This window comes from Aotus nancymaae, unplaced genomic scaffold (assembly GCF_030222135.1).
Source record: "Aotus nancymaae isolate 86718 unplaced genomic scaffold, 86718_ANA_hifiasm-v0.15.2.pri h1tg000049l, whole genome shotgun sequence".
Taxonomy (NCBI): domain Eukaryota; kingdom Metazoa; phylum Chordata; class Mammalia; order Primates; family Aotidae; genus Aotus; species Aotus nancymaae.
In genome coordinates this window covers 19,873,351-19,889,684 of record NW_026988463.1, presented here as the reverse complement: position 1 = coordinate 19,889,684, position 16,334 = coordinate 19,873,351, and the positions used below count along the sequence as shown (strand labels likewise).

The following is a 16,334-nucleotide window of genomic DNA, read 5'->3' as shown; positions in this document are numbered from 1 at the left end:
TGACCTCAGGTGATCCACCCTCCTTGGCCTCCCAAAGTGCTGGAATTACAGCATTAGCCACCTCGCCCAGCCTTATTCTAATTTTTCACTTCATTGGATTACAATTGCTGTTTTTGGTTGGACATGAGATTTCACACCCAGTAAAGGAGCCCTGGTCATCTCCCTATTTCTGTCTAAACCAGGGTCTCCAGTCCTCCAACTGTCTCATTTATTCCAAGGCTATTTGAAATCATATATATGCTTAAAGAGCACAATATAAGAAATGGAGAAAATCAGGGTTATTCTGAAAGGATGGAAAGCCCAACTTTGAGGAAGGAGTGGGAAAAGAAGGAAAATGAAAGTACTTGGTGCTATGCAATGCTCTTCATAGGATCTCGGAAATGTTTATGTTCTGGACAGAGCAATGAACTTGGAGTCATCAGGATGGGTTTCAATTATATCAATGCTACTTATGAGTCGAGTTGACTTAGGAAAGTTACATATTTCTCAGTTTTGTTTTTGTTTTTGTTTTTGTTTTTTGAGATGGAGTTTTGCTCTTGCTGCCCGGACTGGAGTGCAGTGGCACAATCTCAGCTCACTGCAACCTCCCTCCCAGGTTCAAGTGATTCTTCTGCCTTAGCCTCTCAAGTAGCTGGGATTGTAGGTGCCTGCCACCACGCTCTGCTAATTTTTTACTTTTAGTAGAGATGGGGTTTCACCATGTTGGTTAGGCTGGTCTCAAACTCCTGACCTCAAGTGATCCACCCGCCTCAGCCTCCCAAAGTGCTGGTATTACAGGCGTGAGCCACCATGCCCAGCCCATATCTGTCAGTTTTGATTCCTTATCCTTAAAATGGGAATATCATGGTGGTATTGGGGAAGATTGAATGAAAAATGAAACAGATATGCAAGCATAAAAAACTCATTAAATCCAACTTGGTTTTGAGAGAACATCACAGCGACCATGGAACACGTGCTTTGAATATTTGGGCGGCAGCTAATATCGTTACTTATGAGTATGTGCACATATATTTTTGTGTTTATTGTAATATTGATGTTAGCTGCAACATTTATAGAGCATCCACTGTTGGACGATCAAACTATCCAAGTTTGCTCAGGACTGCGATGCCTCCAGGATGCAGGACTTAGTGTTAAAATGGGGAAAAACTGGAAAAATCCCAGGCAAACTGGGATAAATTGGTTATCCTTCTACTATATGCAAATCACTCTGTACACGTCATCCTGTTAACCCTCCAAAGCAAACCTATGAAGTAGGGACTCACGTTATTGCCATTTTACAGACAGAAAGGACACTTGGAGAGATTAAGCAACTTGCCCAAGCCACACAGCTAATTAATGAGAGTAGGATCTGAAGTCTGACCTGTCCAACCGTAGATCCCAAGAACTAAACCACCATACTCTGTGCTTTTAGACTTCTCCAAAGGTCTTTTATTGCTGCTGCTTCTGCTACTCCTGGAACATTGCTAAACATCCTCCCATCTTCCCTTCCATCACCAACACTTCCTGCTGCCCACCTGAGCCTCCAGCAAAGGGAGACACCAGTTTATAGAGCTAGATCATGCCCAGTCTTGTATGCAGGCACCGCAGAGTCCCCTCCTTCCCTTAGCAACAGACGCCGAGACTTGATTACTGTGCCTAGAGTCTGCTTACAATCTCTTAACACTGCCAGTGTTAGAGCCCAGGAAGGAGGAGGGAGAACAGGACAGGTTGCCAGGGTGTTGTTTGGAGGGGTGAGTCCTCTCTCTTCTCTATTAATATGTAACTCTCCTTCAGTCTTTCCTCTGCAGTGAACTCAGTGTGTTTCTGGAAAATTTCCAAGAGAGAAGCCACTGAAGGGAAAGGAAGTGTGACCACTGCTGGAGAAGTAAGAACCAAAGCTAGAAGCCCAGCAGAAACCCAGTGCTGTGCCCTTATCTCTAGCTTCCCTTTCTCTCCTCTTCTACAAGGGAACTCCTCAGACAGCCTTTCAAAGTCTATGACCTTAGAGAGGCAGCCACATGAACAGAGCTTTCAGAACATCTGGAAAGTTCCATTGTTGGTGTCATCCCCATTATGTTTTAAGGAAGTGTGAATTTCAGAGCAACTGGATGGCGAGAGGCACAGCCCTGGAGAAACTGAGAGCTCTTTATTCATTTTTTGAAAAATAGCTACAATTAGGGTGGACACCATGAGTGACATGGATTACTCATCTCAGAAGGTAGGTGTGAATTTTAAGACATTTCTTTTTTTACCTGTATTTTTAATGTGTTGGGAATATGTGGGAAGAGGGATATTTTGATCATAGGCCAATTGGCACGTTAGATGCTGTTGACTGAACAAGTGTATTCATCACATTTTTATGTTTTCTCCTTTGAAATATCATTTTTTGCTGAATTAGACTTTTGGAAATCTTCAAGTTTTGCTGTGAAAAATTCAGGAATAAACACCCATTCTTCCTTTTCCTTCCCTTTCAATCCCATTAGACCATATATTCCAACCATCGGTTTTTGACTATGGCTGCACATTAGAATATTCTGGGGAACATCTTAAAAACATAGAGTCTTGGTCCCCCATCCTAGATTCTGGTCCAGAAGATTTGGAGTGAGGCCCTGGAATCTATATTTTTATATAAGACAGGAGTGATTCTGGTGTAGCAGGTCCTCAGATGAGCATTTGGGAACTGCCTCCATGAAGAACATGCATACAATCAGAAATAAGTTGCCTAAAGTGACACTTCTACTCAATCTGGGTTCTAGAATCTCTGTTGTATCTCTTTTAAATCACCAGGCTGCCATTCAGGAAAGTGACCAGAGGAACATTTTAAATTCAAACTTTATAAAACTAAAGCGGATTTGTAGATAATAACTAAGCCAATATGCTCTGCAATGAAAACTCCTTGAAATTTACCAAAGAGAAAATTTAAGCATTAATTTCTTTTTTTTTGAGACAGAGTCTCTCTCTGTCACCCAGGCTGGCGTGCAGTGGCACGATCTTCACTCACTGAAGCCTCTGCCTCCTGGGTTTGAGCGATTCTTCTGCCTCAGTCTCCTGAGTAGCTGGAACTACAGGTGTGCACCACCACGCCCAGCTAATTTTTGTATTTTTGTAGAGTCAGGGTATCTCCATGTTGGCCAGGCTGGTCTCCAGCTCCTGGCCTTAAGTGATCTACCTGCCTCAGCCTCCCAAAGTGTTGGGATTAAAGACATAAGCCACCATGCCTAGCCAAGCATTCATGTTTTTGACAAACAGTTTTGCACAACCAGCTAGTTCTTATGAGAATCTCCATCTCCTCTTGAAGGTACCACAGAGGATTCTTAGCCAGGTAAAGCCAAGAAAACTCTTTTTGTTCCATTCTGCAACTGATGCCTAGATCTGCTGATCTTGTGTGTGCCGCATGTCTTCCTGTTCCACGGATTGGGATGCTTTCTGCTATCAGCATACTTATGACTGTTTGTGTATTTGTTTTAGTCTGTGACTATGACATAGCTCAGTTTAATTTGTTTCTACAGAGGTTCTCCTTTCCATTGTGTTCTGCAAAATGCTCATGGTTTGCTTTCTTCATTATCCCAAGAACAGCATATCTGTCAATTTGCATAATGCAGTAACTCTGTTCTCTGACCTGAGCACTCCATTACTGATTCAGCTGGCTGTATAGCTATCCCTTGGTTGATCATTTCTCAGTATAAACATAAACATAATTCAATCTGGCTCAAACCCAGAAGAATCTCTGGGCTCAAGAAATCAAGAAGTTCAAGTTGGATCAAGGGATTCAATTGGTGCCATTGAGAGTCTTTTTCCTTCTAGTGGCTCTGCTTTCTTTTCTATTGGCTTTATTCTAAGGCAGAATTCCCCTTACATAAGGGAAAAATGCCAATGAGATATCTGGTCACAAACATCCTCACAGCTAGTGACCCTAATGAAAAGAGAGTGCCTCTTTCTCTGGACAGAAAGAGCGGTGGACTCAGAGAGCTCTAGTGAAAGTGTTAGGAAACACTCTGATCAGTCCAGCTTGAGTCATGTGCTTATCCCTGAACCAATCACTGCATTTTGGAGGAAGGAGTATTTTAATGAGTCAGACCTGTGCCACATGCTTTGCCCTGCAGCCAGGGGCTAGGATTAACCCCACTCTACAGCATGGACTAAAATTGGAGTAGAGCCAGTGCATTAGTATGCTTCATGTTGCTATAAAGGAATGCTTGAGGCTGGAGAATTTATAAAGAAAAGAGGTTTATTTTGGCTCACAGTTATGCAGGCTGTACAAGAAGCATATCGGTGACATCTGCTCCTAGTGAGTCCTCAGGAAGTTTACAATCATGATGGAAGGTGAAGCAGGAGCAGGCATATCACATGACCAGAGTGGAAGTAAGAGAAATGCCAGGCTGTTTTCAACAACCAGGTCTCATGTAAACGAACAGAACAAGATCCCACCCACTCATTACCATGAGGACAGCACCAAGCCCTTCATGAGGGATCTGCCTCCATGACCCAAACACCTCCCACTAGGCCTCACTTCCAACACTGGGGATCGCATTATAACATGAGATTTGGAGGGGACACATATCCAAACTGTAGCAGCCAGCAATGTTCATAGGGCTGTATTCCTCTTCCCTTTTGCTGGGACGAGGAAATTCCCAATTGATGTCAGGGCTGAAATTTTCAGAAGCAAAAAGGCCAAGACACCTCCTGAATGTTAACATCCTGCTGGACTGCAGAGGGTCAGAATTGTTTCCCTCCCCTCCCCTCCCCTCCTCTTCCCTTCCCTCTTTCTTTTCCTTCTTTTTTCTTTTCTTTTCTTTTTGTTAACTTCTCATTCCCACTCTTGTTATAACCTACTCAAGATGTCCTAATGGCATGGTGTTTGCTTGTTGCTGTTTTAATGAAGATTTTAATTTGAAACAGATTTAAAATCTAGGCCAAAGGAAACATTTCCACTGACTGCCAAATCTTTTTAACCTAACTTATCAATCGATATATGTCTTATATCTGGGATCCTGAAAGAAATCATGAATGCCTTCGTCTCTCTGCAAGTACTGTAGCCAAAATCTTCCTTGGGTAGTATAGTACCTGCTTTGGATAACTAGATTTCTTTCAGATGGATGCTGGGATTTTTCCATTTTGTTAATCTCATCAGTGCAGATCTGCTATTAATTTCAGAGATGAAAGAGAGAACTCTTGGAGATAATTGGTCAATTCTCAGATTCTTAAAATTGACGTCAAGAGCAGAAAGCCAGACAGTGATTTAAAACAATATGGCAGATTCTGTAAGATGAAAACAAGGTCAGTGGTTCTCAAATGCATCATATTTGAGGTAGGGCTCAAACATTTCTATTTTAATAAAGTTCCATTGGAGAATCTGATATGCCGCAATTTTTGAGAACCATTGAGCTAGGCTATTATTAGATCAGTGAACCCATTCTATGGTTTTGAAGATCCAAGTCTCAGTATATATCTTTGTTTATGAGCTTGCATGTTTTTGTTGAATTTTAAGGTCTACAATCTTCCTAATTAGGCATGTAAGTGATCCTTGCCGTTTGCAAAATGTTGGGATGCAGAAGGATGTGTATTTAAAAGACATTGACTGGCTGGGCATGGCGGCTCACTCCTGTAATCCCAGCACTTTGGGAGGCCGAGGTGGGCAGATCACTTGAGGTCAGGAATAGTAGAGACATGTCTAAACCATGTCTCTACTAAAAATATAAAAGTTAGCAGGGTGTGGTGGCATGCACCTGTAATCTCAGCCACTAGGGAGGCTGAGGCAGAAGAATCGCTTGAACCCAGGGGGTAGAGGTTGCAGTTGCAGTGAGCTGAGATTGTGCCACTGCACTCCAACCTGGGCAACACAGCAAAACTTGGTCTCAAAAAAAAAAAAGTTACTGACTTAGAAGGCAAGCCAGCCAATTATGTGGCTGGGATGTGTTACCTATCTTCTCAGCCTCACTTTCTTCAGCTAGAAAACAATCTCATAAGGTTGTACAATACCTGGCATATAACTGTTTGGAATAATGGTAGATATTATTGCTGCCGTTATTGTTGTTTTTGTTGTTATTTAATGAGGCAGGTGTTCCAGGAGAGATAATGATGGTTAATTTGAGTCATCTGTAAGGGGTTAGGGGCAGGGGAGGCAGCTAATAACTGTGTCATATGTCCCTGCCCCATCCCACCACCATCAATGATCTTGCATGTCATAATTTGCACACCCAAATAAATCACATTGATACAATGTTGGCTCATCTTATCTAGGAGTTAAGTCCAAAGTCATTGCCTAAAGTGAAAATCACAGAGAGCCAAAGTTGCCCTGGAAAATCCCTCAAATCACCTTTAAAGTGCTGAACAGCAGCACTTCTCAATAAGTCCAGGCCAACAGTTTTTCTTCCAGTGTTGGAACAAATTGCAGTTTCTCCATCACTAGCACCAGGTGAAGTGGCTGTTTGCATATAGGGGTTGAGTCTTAGGACACAACCACATGTGGTCTTGGCCAGGCGCAGTGGCTCATGCCTGTAATCCTAGCACTTTGGGAGGCCGAGGTGGATGTATCACGAGGTCAGGAGATCGAGACCATCCTGGCCATGGTGAAACCCCATATCTACTAAAATATAAAAAATTAGCTGGGAGTGGTGGCACACGCCTGTAGTCCCAGCTACTCAGGAGGCTGAGGCAGGGGAATTGCTTAAACCTGGAGATGGAAGTTGCAGTGAGGCGAGATCCCCGGTACCCTACCCTCCATGACTGAGATCGTGCCACTGTACTATAGCCTGGCAACAGAGAAAGACTCCGTCTCAAAAAATAATAATAATAATAACACAACCACGTGTGGTCTCATTCAATAATGCAATCACCTTCATCTCTGTTCAGGATAGGTAGGGGGCACTTGGGATCTGAGAGTGACCATGGAAGCCATAATTTACCCTTACCTGAGGCTCACTCCAGAGTATGCACTCACTGGTTGGAATGGAGGACTCAACACCCACAGTGTTGAAATAATACTTTTTCTTTTCACCGGAAGCACAAAGAATTGCTCATGTATGTGTTAAATACACAGAAAATTCAGTGCCACTGCCTGAGTGAATTTCTCTTTGGAATTTTGCACATATGAAAATGCAAGAGTCCACTGGCGTTGTGGGGGCGGGGAGCGTGGCTCACTCCTGTAATCCCAGCACTTTGGGAGATTGAGATGGGTGGATCACCAGAGGTCAGGAGTTTGAGACCTGCCTGACCAATATGGTGAAACCCCGTCTCTACTAAAAATACAAAAATTAGCTGGGTGTGGTGGTAGGCACCTGTAATCCCAGCTACTTGGGAGGCTGAGGCAGGAGGATTGCTTGAACCCAGGAGGCAGAGGTTGCAGTGAGCCGAGATCATGCCACTGCACTCCAGCCTGGGTGACAGAGTGAGATTCCGTCTCAAAAAAAAAAAGGAAAGAAAATGCAAGAGTCTATTTTTTTAAAGTCACCCTCTTTAGTCATACCTGAGGGTAGGGTACTGGGGATGTCCTCAGAATTTGGGCTCTTCCATGGGCTAAAAATATCCAAATTTGCTCATAGAAGGGAATCTGAGGAGGAGACACTGGATAATTAACAAATGAAGCAGGGGCCAGGTGCAGTGGCTCACGCCTGTAATCCCAGCACTTTGGGAGGCCGACGCGGGTGGATCACCTGAGATCAGGAGTTCAAGATCAGCCTGGCCAATATGGTGAAACCCTGTCTCTACTTAAAATAGAAAAATTAGCTGGGCATGGTGGCGTGTGCCTGTAGTCCCAGCTACTCGGGAGGCTAAGACAGGAGAATTACTTGAACCTGGGAGGTGGAGGTTACAGTGAGCCGAGATAGTGCCACTGCACTCCAGCCTGGGCAACAGAGCAATACTCCATCTCAAAAAAAAAAGAAAAAAGAAAAAAAGAAACAGAAGTGGAAGGGTTGGGGAGATGGTCATAGGATACAAAATTTCGGTTAGATGGAAGGAATAAGTTCAAGAGATCTATTGTACAGCATGGTGACTAATTAACAATATATTGTATTCTTGAACAATGCTATGAGAGTTGATGTATTCTCACTGCAAAAATAATAACCATGCAAGGTAATGCATATGTTAATTAGATTTAGTCAACCTATGATGTGTATACACTTCAAAACATCTCAGAGTGTGATCTCAGCTCACTGCAACCTCCACCTCCCAGGTTCAAGTAATTCTCCTGTCTCAGCCTCCCGAGTAGCTGGGACTACAGGCGCACGCCACCATGCCCAGCTAATTTTTGTATTTTTAGTAGAGACAGGGTTTCACCATATTGGCCAGGCTGGTCTTGAACTCCTGATCTCAGGTGATCCACCCGCCTTGGCCTCCCAAAGTGGTACGATAAATGAAACATACATAATGGATGGGAGTGAGGGGGTGTTTTGTGGGCAGAACTCTGGACCTAAAACCTTTCCTGGGGCTCTTTAGTCCTAACCAACTCAGAGGCTTGCAAATCTTCCCTAATTTCTGAAGGGTGGCTTTGTTCCCATGTCCCACAGATTGCCAAAAGTGACTCCATACATCACATGAGCCACTCCCAGAGGCAGCCAGAGCTGCCCCGTCTGCCTGCTTCTGCTAACGAGGAACCATCTGGACTCTATCAGGTACGCACACCTGGCTGCCAGCTCTGATGAGGGTGATGAGGTGAAGCGCGTACCCTACTTCTCTCAGTATTTGACAGACACTTGTTGGGGGTGGGGAGTCAAACAGACCTGACAAGTAGGATTAGTAGCTTCGGTCACTTTTGCCCCAAGAAGAGGCTGCAGCAGTGTAGGGGAGAGAGCTATACCATTGTCAAAGGTGAGTTAGAATCTGGCTATCCACTGATCTACTGTGTTATTTACACTCTCTGAACTTCTGCATGTTTCATTGTAAAATGAGGGTACATACCTTGTAGTCATGTCCATAAGGAATAAAGACCAGAGATGTCAATTACCTGCCTCACAGTTACTGGTGAATGCAAGCTATTATCTCTGACATCAGAAATCATGCTCACAATGGTCAGTGGAGTACAATTGGTGTTCGTTCAGAATAATCTTTCCACTGAATGTGCAGAAGGCAAAAACACAGCATAAGGTGTTATACCTGAGCGAGTTTAAACAGAAGCACCATGCTCTGAGTTTGTTGAGAGTCTGCTTTAATGACCGGCATCCGAGAGTCAGCTAGAGCTCAAACCTCTTGGCCCAGAACAAAGGGCGGTCAACATTTTTATATCAGTTTAGGGTCAGGGGGCAGTAAGCAGATTATTACAGAAGCAGAAGGAGCAGGTTAGGGGAAGGGGTGGTGGTGCCTAACAACAAAATTCTATTTAAAGTTGTTTTTCACTCAGGATGTGGGGTAGGCAGTTACACAGTTGCAGTTACAGGATGTATGGGCCAGTGGGCCCTGTTTCTCAGAAAATTGATTACAAAGATGCCAGGTGTCTCAGACTACAAAGTTCTCGGAACAGAATGTCTTACATAGCTCAGGGTGGGCAAAATGGAGTTGGCAGGATTGTTTAAAATGTATTCATCACAGCCAAGCTAGGGTATGTCAAAGGCACTTGGAACTCTCATGAGCCTCTGTGTGAGCAGAGCCCAGCCTCATCGAGAGATGTTCCTCGTTGTGTCTCACTCTGCACCTCTCCCCTCGTAGACTGTCATGTCACACAGCTTTTACCCACCCTTGATGCAGCGCACATCATGGACCTTGGCTGCACCCTTCAAAGAGCAACAGCACCACCGTGGACCTAGTGATTCCATCACCAACAACTACTCCTTGATGGCCCAGGATCTGAAGCTGAAAGACCTGCTGACAGTCTATCAACCGGCCACCATCAACATCCCTAGGGACAGGACCAGTCAGGGGCTGCCATCATCAGGTACTTATGGCAGTGTTATACCCTTGCAGAATGGGACTTTGGAGTGATTTTATTTTTAAGTTGGAGTCTCACTCTGTCACCCAGGCTAGAGTGCAGTGGTGCGATCTCAGCTCACTGCAACCTCCACCTCCCAGGTTCAAGTGATTCTCCTGCCTCAGCCTCCCGAGTAGCTTGGACTACAGGTGTGTGCCACCATGCCCGGCTAATTTTTTTGAATTTTTAGTAAAGATGGAGTTTCACTTTGACCAGGCTGTTCTCAAACTCCTAACCTCAGATGATCTGCCTGCCTCAGCCTCCCAAAGTGCTGGGATTACAGGCATGAGCCACCGCACCCGGCCTGGAGTGAAATATTTACTCCCGGGTTCTGATCCTGGCTCCCCTTTTGCTGCAGCTAACTTTGGAGAACTTTACAAAGGCTCACTCTCCTCCTTATCTATGAAATGGAAATGATTGCAATGGCTAACATTATAGACCGTTTACCAGGCACTGTTCTATGTACTTGTGTTACTGATTGCTGCATGATAAGTTGCTCCAAAACTCTGTGGCTTAAAACAACCAGTATTTATTATCTTACAATTTCAGTGGGGCAGGAATGTGGGCACGGCTTAATTTGTAGTGCTGGCTCAGGGCCTCTCACTAGTGTGCAATCAAGGCATACACCATAGCCAACATCATCTAAAGGCAACTAGGGAAGGATCCTCTTTCAAGCTCACTCATGTCATCAGGTCCTTGCTGGCTGTTGGCCATAGACATCAGTTTCTTGCCACATGAGCCTCTCCCCTAGAACAACTCACAACTTGGCTTCTGGCTTCCCTTAGAGTGAGAAAGAGAGAGAGAGAGCAAGAGAGAACCCATAGTCTTTTTGGAACTTAATCTTGGAAGTGACATCCTATCACTTTTGCCATATTCTGTTTGTTAGGAGTCACTAGTTCTATCCTACACTTAATGGGAGAGGATTACACAACAAAGGGGTGTTACCAGGAGATGGAGATCGTTGGGAGCCATCTTGGAAGCTGCTTACCACAGCACCTTGTATGTATTAATTTAATTTCCACCAAGCATACATAATCTGCATAAAGGTATCCTTTAGTAATTTTTGTTGGACATATGTTGGCACTCTCAATCTGCTCTCTGTCTCAAACTTATTTTCATATTTTTCATTTTTCTCTCTGTGCTACACTTGGGTGAGTTTCTCAATTACATCTTCCAATTCACTAATTTTCTCCTCAACTCTGTTCAGTCTTGAGTTTTTCATGTCTAATGAGTGTGTTTTAGCTAATGACAATATCTATTTCAAATTTTCTAATTACTTACAGTTTTCTATCTCCCTTCTCCAAATTCTGATTCCATTCTTATTGTCATAGTCCTTTCAATATCACCTGGAGGATTTTTTTTTCCAAGAGGTTCTTACCAGTGTTATACACACATAGTCTCTAGGATGCTGCCTTTGCATGTTCCTGCTTTTAGGATATACGGCAAATAATTAGTGCCCAGATGTTCAAGATCGTAATATGCAGAACCTTAAGTTTGCTGCTCTAATTGCTAATTTCATGGTCATTGTCTTAGTTTGTTTTGGGCTGTTATAACAAAGTGTCATAAACTGAGTGGCTTATAAACAACAGAAATTCATATCTTATGGTTCTGGGGGCTGTAAAGTCCAAGATCAAGGTACTGACAGATTCAGTGTATGGTGAGGGTCCTCTTCCTGATTTATAGATATCTGTCTTCTTTATCTTTTTGCTGTGTGCTCACATGGAAGAAGGGGTGAGGGATCTTTTTGGTGTTTCTTTTATAAAGGCACAATCTCATTCATAAGATGGAGCCCTTATGACCTAATCACCTCCCAAGGGTCCCACCTCCAAATGCCATCATGCTGGGTATTAAGTTTCAACATACAAATTTTGACAAGACATTAGCATTCAGGCTGTAGTAGTCTTTAATAATTTTCTTAGTCCAAAATTATTAATATCTGTGAAGAACTAGTGCTAATGCCTCCCAGGTTTCATTGTACCAAAAATTCTCAGGCAAGCCAGAGTCTTTGAGTATAAAGTACTAAGATGCTTTCTTCAGAGTGGCACTGGTGTCTGTTATTCATGTCCTTGCTTGAGTTGATTCCTGCTTATTATTCATTAAAATACATGTGTGCTTGCAGGAGCTTAAAAATTTATTTTGGAGCAATATTGTTTTTCTGTATTGTTTCCATTTTGTAAATCTGTCCCTCGATTATTGAGTTTATTGAGAGAATTGCTTGAGCCTAGGAGTTGGAGACCAGCCTGGGCAACATGACAAAACCCTGTCTCTACAAAATATAGGAAAATTAGCTGGGTGTGGTGGCATGCACCTGTACCAGCTACAGGAGGCTGTGGTGGGAGGATCACTTGAGCCTGAGAGGTTGAGGTTGCAGGGAGCTGAAATCACACCACTGCACTCCAGCACAAGCAACAGAATGAGACCCTGTCTCAAAAAAAAAAAAAAAAAAAGATTTTTTAAAATTATTGTTATATTTAGACTATTTTGAGCAGTTCAAAGATAGATACTTTAGCAAGTAATATCTAGCTAAAGTTTAATAATATAGTTTTTATATCACTTATTGAATTAATTATAGCTACCTTCTATTTATTGCAAATGATATTGTTTTTTCCACTTGCAATAAATATATACTTATTGTTTTTCTATTTGTGATAATATAAAATTTCTTTTACAAATAAACATACTGTTTATTTTTATTTATTTATTATTATTATTATTATTTGAGACAGAGTCTTGCTCTATCACTCAGGCTAGAGTGCAGTAGTGCAATATTGGCGCACGGCAACCTCCAGCTCCCAGGTTCAAGCAATTCTCCCTGCCTCAGCCTCCCGAGTACCTGAGACTACAGGTGCTCACCACCATGCCTGGCTAATTTTAAAATTTTTTAGTAGTGATGGGGTTTTGCCATGTTGGCCAGGCTGGTCTTGAACTCCTGACCTCAGGTGTTCCACCTGCCTTGGCCTCCCAAAGTACTGGAATTACAGACGTGAGCCACTGTGCCATGCCAAATGTACTAAGTTTAAATCTACTTAAGTCTACTTAAAGAGAAACATTAAACAGTAATACAACAAGTGTTTATAAAATAGAGCATATAGTATTGGAGAGTACGTGAAATTGGCAGTTATTAATTCTCGCCAAATGTATGGATGAATGGAAGATATGCACATACCCACTTTATGGTTGAGGAAGCTGAGGTCCAGAGTGATGAAACCAGTTCTTCAGGGTCACACAGGTAATCAGTGATGCATGCAGGACCTGGGCCCACATCTTCTGTCTCGTCACACCATATCATGTCCACTCCCCTTAGAGTGCTCCTGGATTGCTCCAAAGTCATGTCCCTGTGGACAGACTTTCTTTTAAAAATAAATATACTGTTTATTTTTATTTTACTTTATTATTTTATTTATTATTATTATTATTGTTTAAGACAGAGTCTTGCTCTATCACTCAGGTAGAATGCAGTAGTGCAGTCTTGGCTTACTGCAACCTCCAGCTCCCAGGTTCAAGCAGTTCTTCCTGCTTCAGCCTCCCGAGTAGCTGGGACTACAGGTGCTTGCCACCGTGTCTGGCTAATTTTTATATTTTTTAGTAGAGATGGGCTCAAGGCCACTGCCCATCACTGATGTCTTTCTTCTCCATTCTTTCAGCAAATAAAAGCTCCTTAGAGCCCATGATGAAGAAAACAAAGTTTTCCTACAGAAACAAAGAGGAATCCACTGGGTAAGATGTCACTGTGGGCACCAGAGAAGGAAGGACAGTGGGCTGAACAGAAGAAGGATGTGGTCTCACTAAAGCCACACTCTCTGCTTCTTAGCTTCAAAGCATTCCCAGATAATCATGTTTTTATCCACCAATCACCTCAATCAAAAAAAAATTTTTTTTGAGATGGAGTCTCGCTCTGTTGCCCAGGCTGGAGTGCAGTGCACGATCTCAACTCACTGCAACCTCCACCTCCTGGGTTCAAGCAATTCTCCTGCCTCAGCCTCCTGAGTAGCTGCAATTATAGGTACATGCTACCACGCCTGGCTAATTTTTGTATTTTTAGTAGAGATGGGGTTTCATCATGTTGACCAGGCTTTTTGAGATTGTAAACAAAAATAAGCCAACTGAACACACGCTAAAATACCTATGAGGTGTTCAGTCATTAGGGACATCATTAAAGTATACACACCTGCCATTAGATGACACAGAGGAGAGGGGCTTCTATGGCAGAACCACACTCATCAGGCTAGAGAAAGTATAGATAACACCACAGCACCTCTCTGGAGAACCAAACACCAAGGACTGAGCTGTGTCTACTTTTCAGGATCAAGTTGGCCTTCAAGACATCAACCTTCTCACCCATGAAGGAGGTAAAGACATCTTTGACGCTCCCTGGGAGCAGACCAATGAGTCCAGAACAGCAGATCGATGTCATGTTACAGAAGGAGATGGAAATAGAAAGTAAAGAAAGCAAGCCCTCTGAATCGGACCTGGAGGTATGTGCTTGTTGCCCCCTTTCCCTCAGTTTGCTGAGTAATACTCTTGGCATCTCAGTGATTCTAAATTCAGGGAGAACAGCAGAATCACCTGGGAAATGTTTGAAAAACACCAAAGTCTAGACCCAAGACAGGCTACTGAAGAGGGCGTGTGTTTGTGTGCTTGTGTGAGTGAGAGAGAGAGAGAGGGAGTATGTGTGCGTGCGTGTTCTCTGCCCTAGTAAGTGATGGAAATTGATACCTTGGGTCCTTTTAGAGCATAGGTTTTAAAAATGGTGACCCATAGGCTAGAGGTGCCAGATTTTGCAAGACAAAAAATGGGACACGTAGTTAAATTCAATCTTAGATAATGAATAACTTCTTAGTATAAGTATATCCCAAAGCATCCCATATTTTATGTGGGATCTCTATCATAGGCTGAATTGGGCCTATAGATGTGTTTTGAAAATGAGGTGGCTGGGCATGGTGGCTCACTCCTGTAATCTCAGCACTTTGGAGGGCTGAGGTGGGTGGGTCACTTGAGGTCAGGAGTTCAAAGCCAGCCTGGCCAACATGGTGAAACCCCATCTCTACTAAAAATACAAAAAAATTAGCCCAGCATGGTGGTGGGCACCTGTAATTTCAGCTATTTGGGAGGCTGAGGCAGGAGAATTTCTTGAACCTGGGAGGTGAAGGTTGCAGTGAGCTGATATCAAGCCACTGCACTCCAGCCTGGGTGACAGAGCGAGACTCTGCCTCAAAAAAAAAGAAAAAATGAGGTGTCTGGGCATGGTGTCTCATGCCTGTAATCCCAGCACTTTAGGAGGAGGAGGAGGGAGGATCACTTGAGCCCAGGATCTCAAGACCAGCCTGGGAAACACTGAGAAACCTCATCTCTATAAAAATTAGCTGGGCATGGTACCATGTATCTGTGGTCCCAGCTGCTTAAGAGGCTGAGGTGAGAGAATTGCTTGTCCCCAGGAAGCTGAGGCTGCAGTGAGCTATTACTGTGCTACTGAACTCCAGTTTGGGCAGCAGAGTGAGACTCTGTCTCAAAAAAAAGGGTAGGGAGAGGAATTCACAACCCTTTCTAGGACAAGAAGACCTACCCTTGGTCCCCTTCTCTGACACCTCAGGTATCCCAGCTATGATCATGCCACTGTACTCCAGCCTGGGCAACAGAGCAAGATCCTATCTCAAAAAAAAGAGAGAATGAGGAAAGTTTCACATAAGCTACATTTTCCAACTTCTCTTGAGAACGCTAAAATACTTGGTGCTAAGCAGTAGCTACCTCCTTTAGATGAGAAATCCACTCTTCAGTTCATCACAGTTCCCACCATTCCTTATTATTTTCTTAGGTGTAGCCAACTTTCACTTCTTAACATTACCTGCCTGGCTCCAGGTAGATGTTTGAGTTTCCAACTCGTTCTTAAAAGAACAACAAAACTTTAGAGCAAATGTCTTGTGGGTTCAGGGTGTATAATAAAATGATTAACAAAAACTCACAGTGACTATGTGCTACTGGCAAAATTCCATGCTAAACCCTCTAGCTACTTGACCCTACTCAAGACCTGGGTTCTATGATTATCTCTATTGTCCACTTGTGGAAAGTGGAGTATAGACTGATTAAGCAATGCGCTAAGGGCTACAGGGTAAGAGACAAAACTAGGACTTAACCCAGGTCTGGCTGTTACCAAAGTCTCTGTGTTCTTACAACCTGTGCACCATTTCACAAACTTGCCTGAAGATAAGGATCACCTGGGGTGCTTGTTAAACACTCTAACTGCCTGGGGAGGGACCTGGGAATGTGTATTTTAACAAGCACTTTTTACCCCCACCTGAACCCAGACGGTTCTTAAAATCAGAAAAGCTTTGCAATACTCCCCTGTTAGCAGCTGCTTTTACTAATTTTGAAGAAAGGTGAGAGTAACAAAGAGGTGGCAGCAACCTCTTTTTTTTTTTTTTAAGACAGAGTCTCACTCTGTCACCCAGGCTTGAAT

At 43.3% G+C, this 16,334-nt stretch overlaps 1 protein-coding gene across 1 annotated transcript in view; it reads left to right on the top strand.

The window, feature by feature from the left end:
• DNAH3 (dynein axonemal heavy chain 3) overlaps positions 1 to 16,334 on the top strand; it is a 207,638-nt gene that overhangs the window by 3,339 nt on the left and 187,965 nt on the right. The window contains 5 exon segments of the mRNA XM_064362754.1: positions 1,774 to 2,197; positions 8,487 to 8,591; positions 9,622 to 9,847; positions 13,525 to 13,597; positions 14,184 to 14,355. Of these exon segments, the coding sequence (XP_064218824.1) occupies positions 2,168 to 2,197; positions 8,487 to 8,591; positions 9,622 to 9,847; positions 13,525 to 13,597; positions 14,184 to 14,355 (606 nt within the window). The 5' untranslated portion in view covers positions 1,774 to 2,167.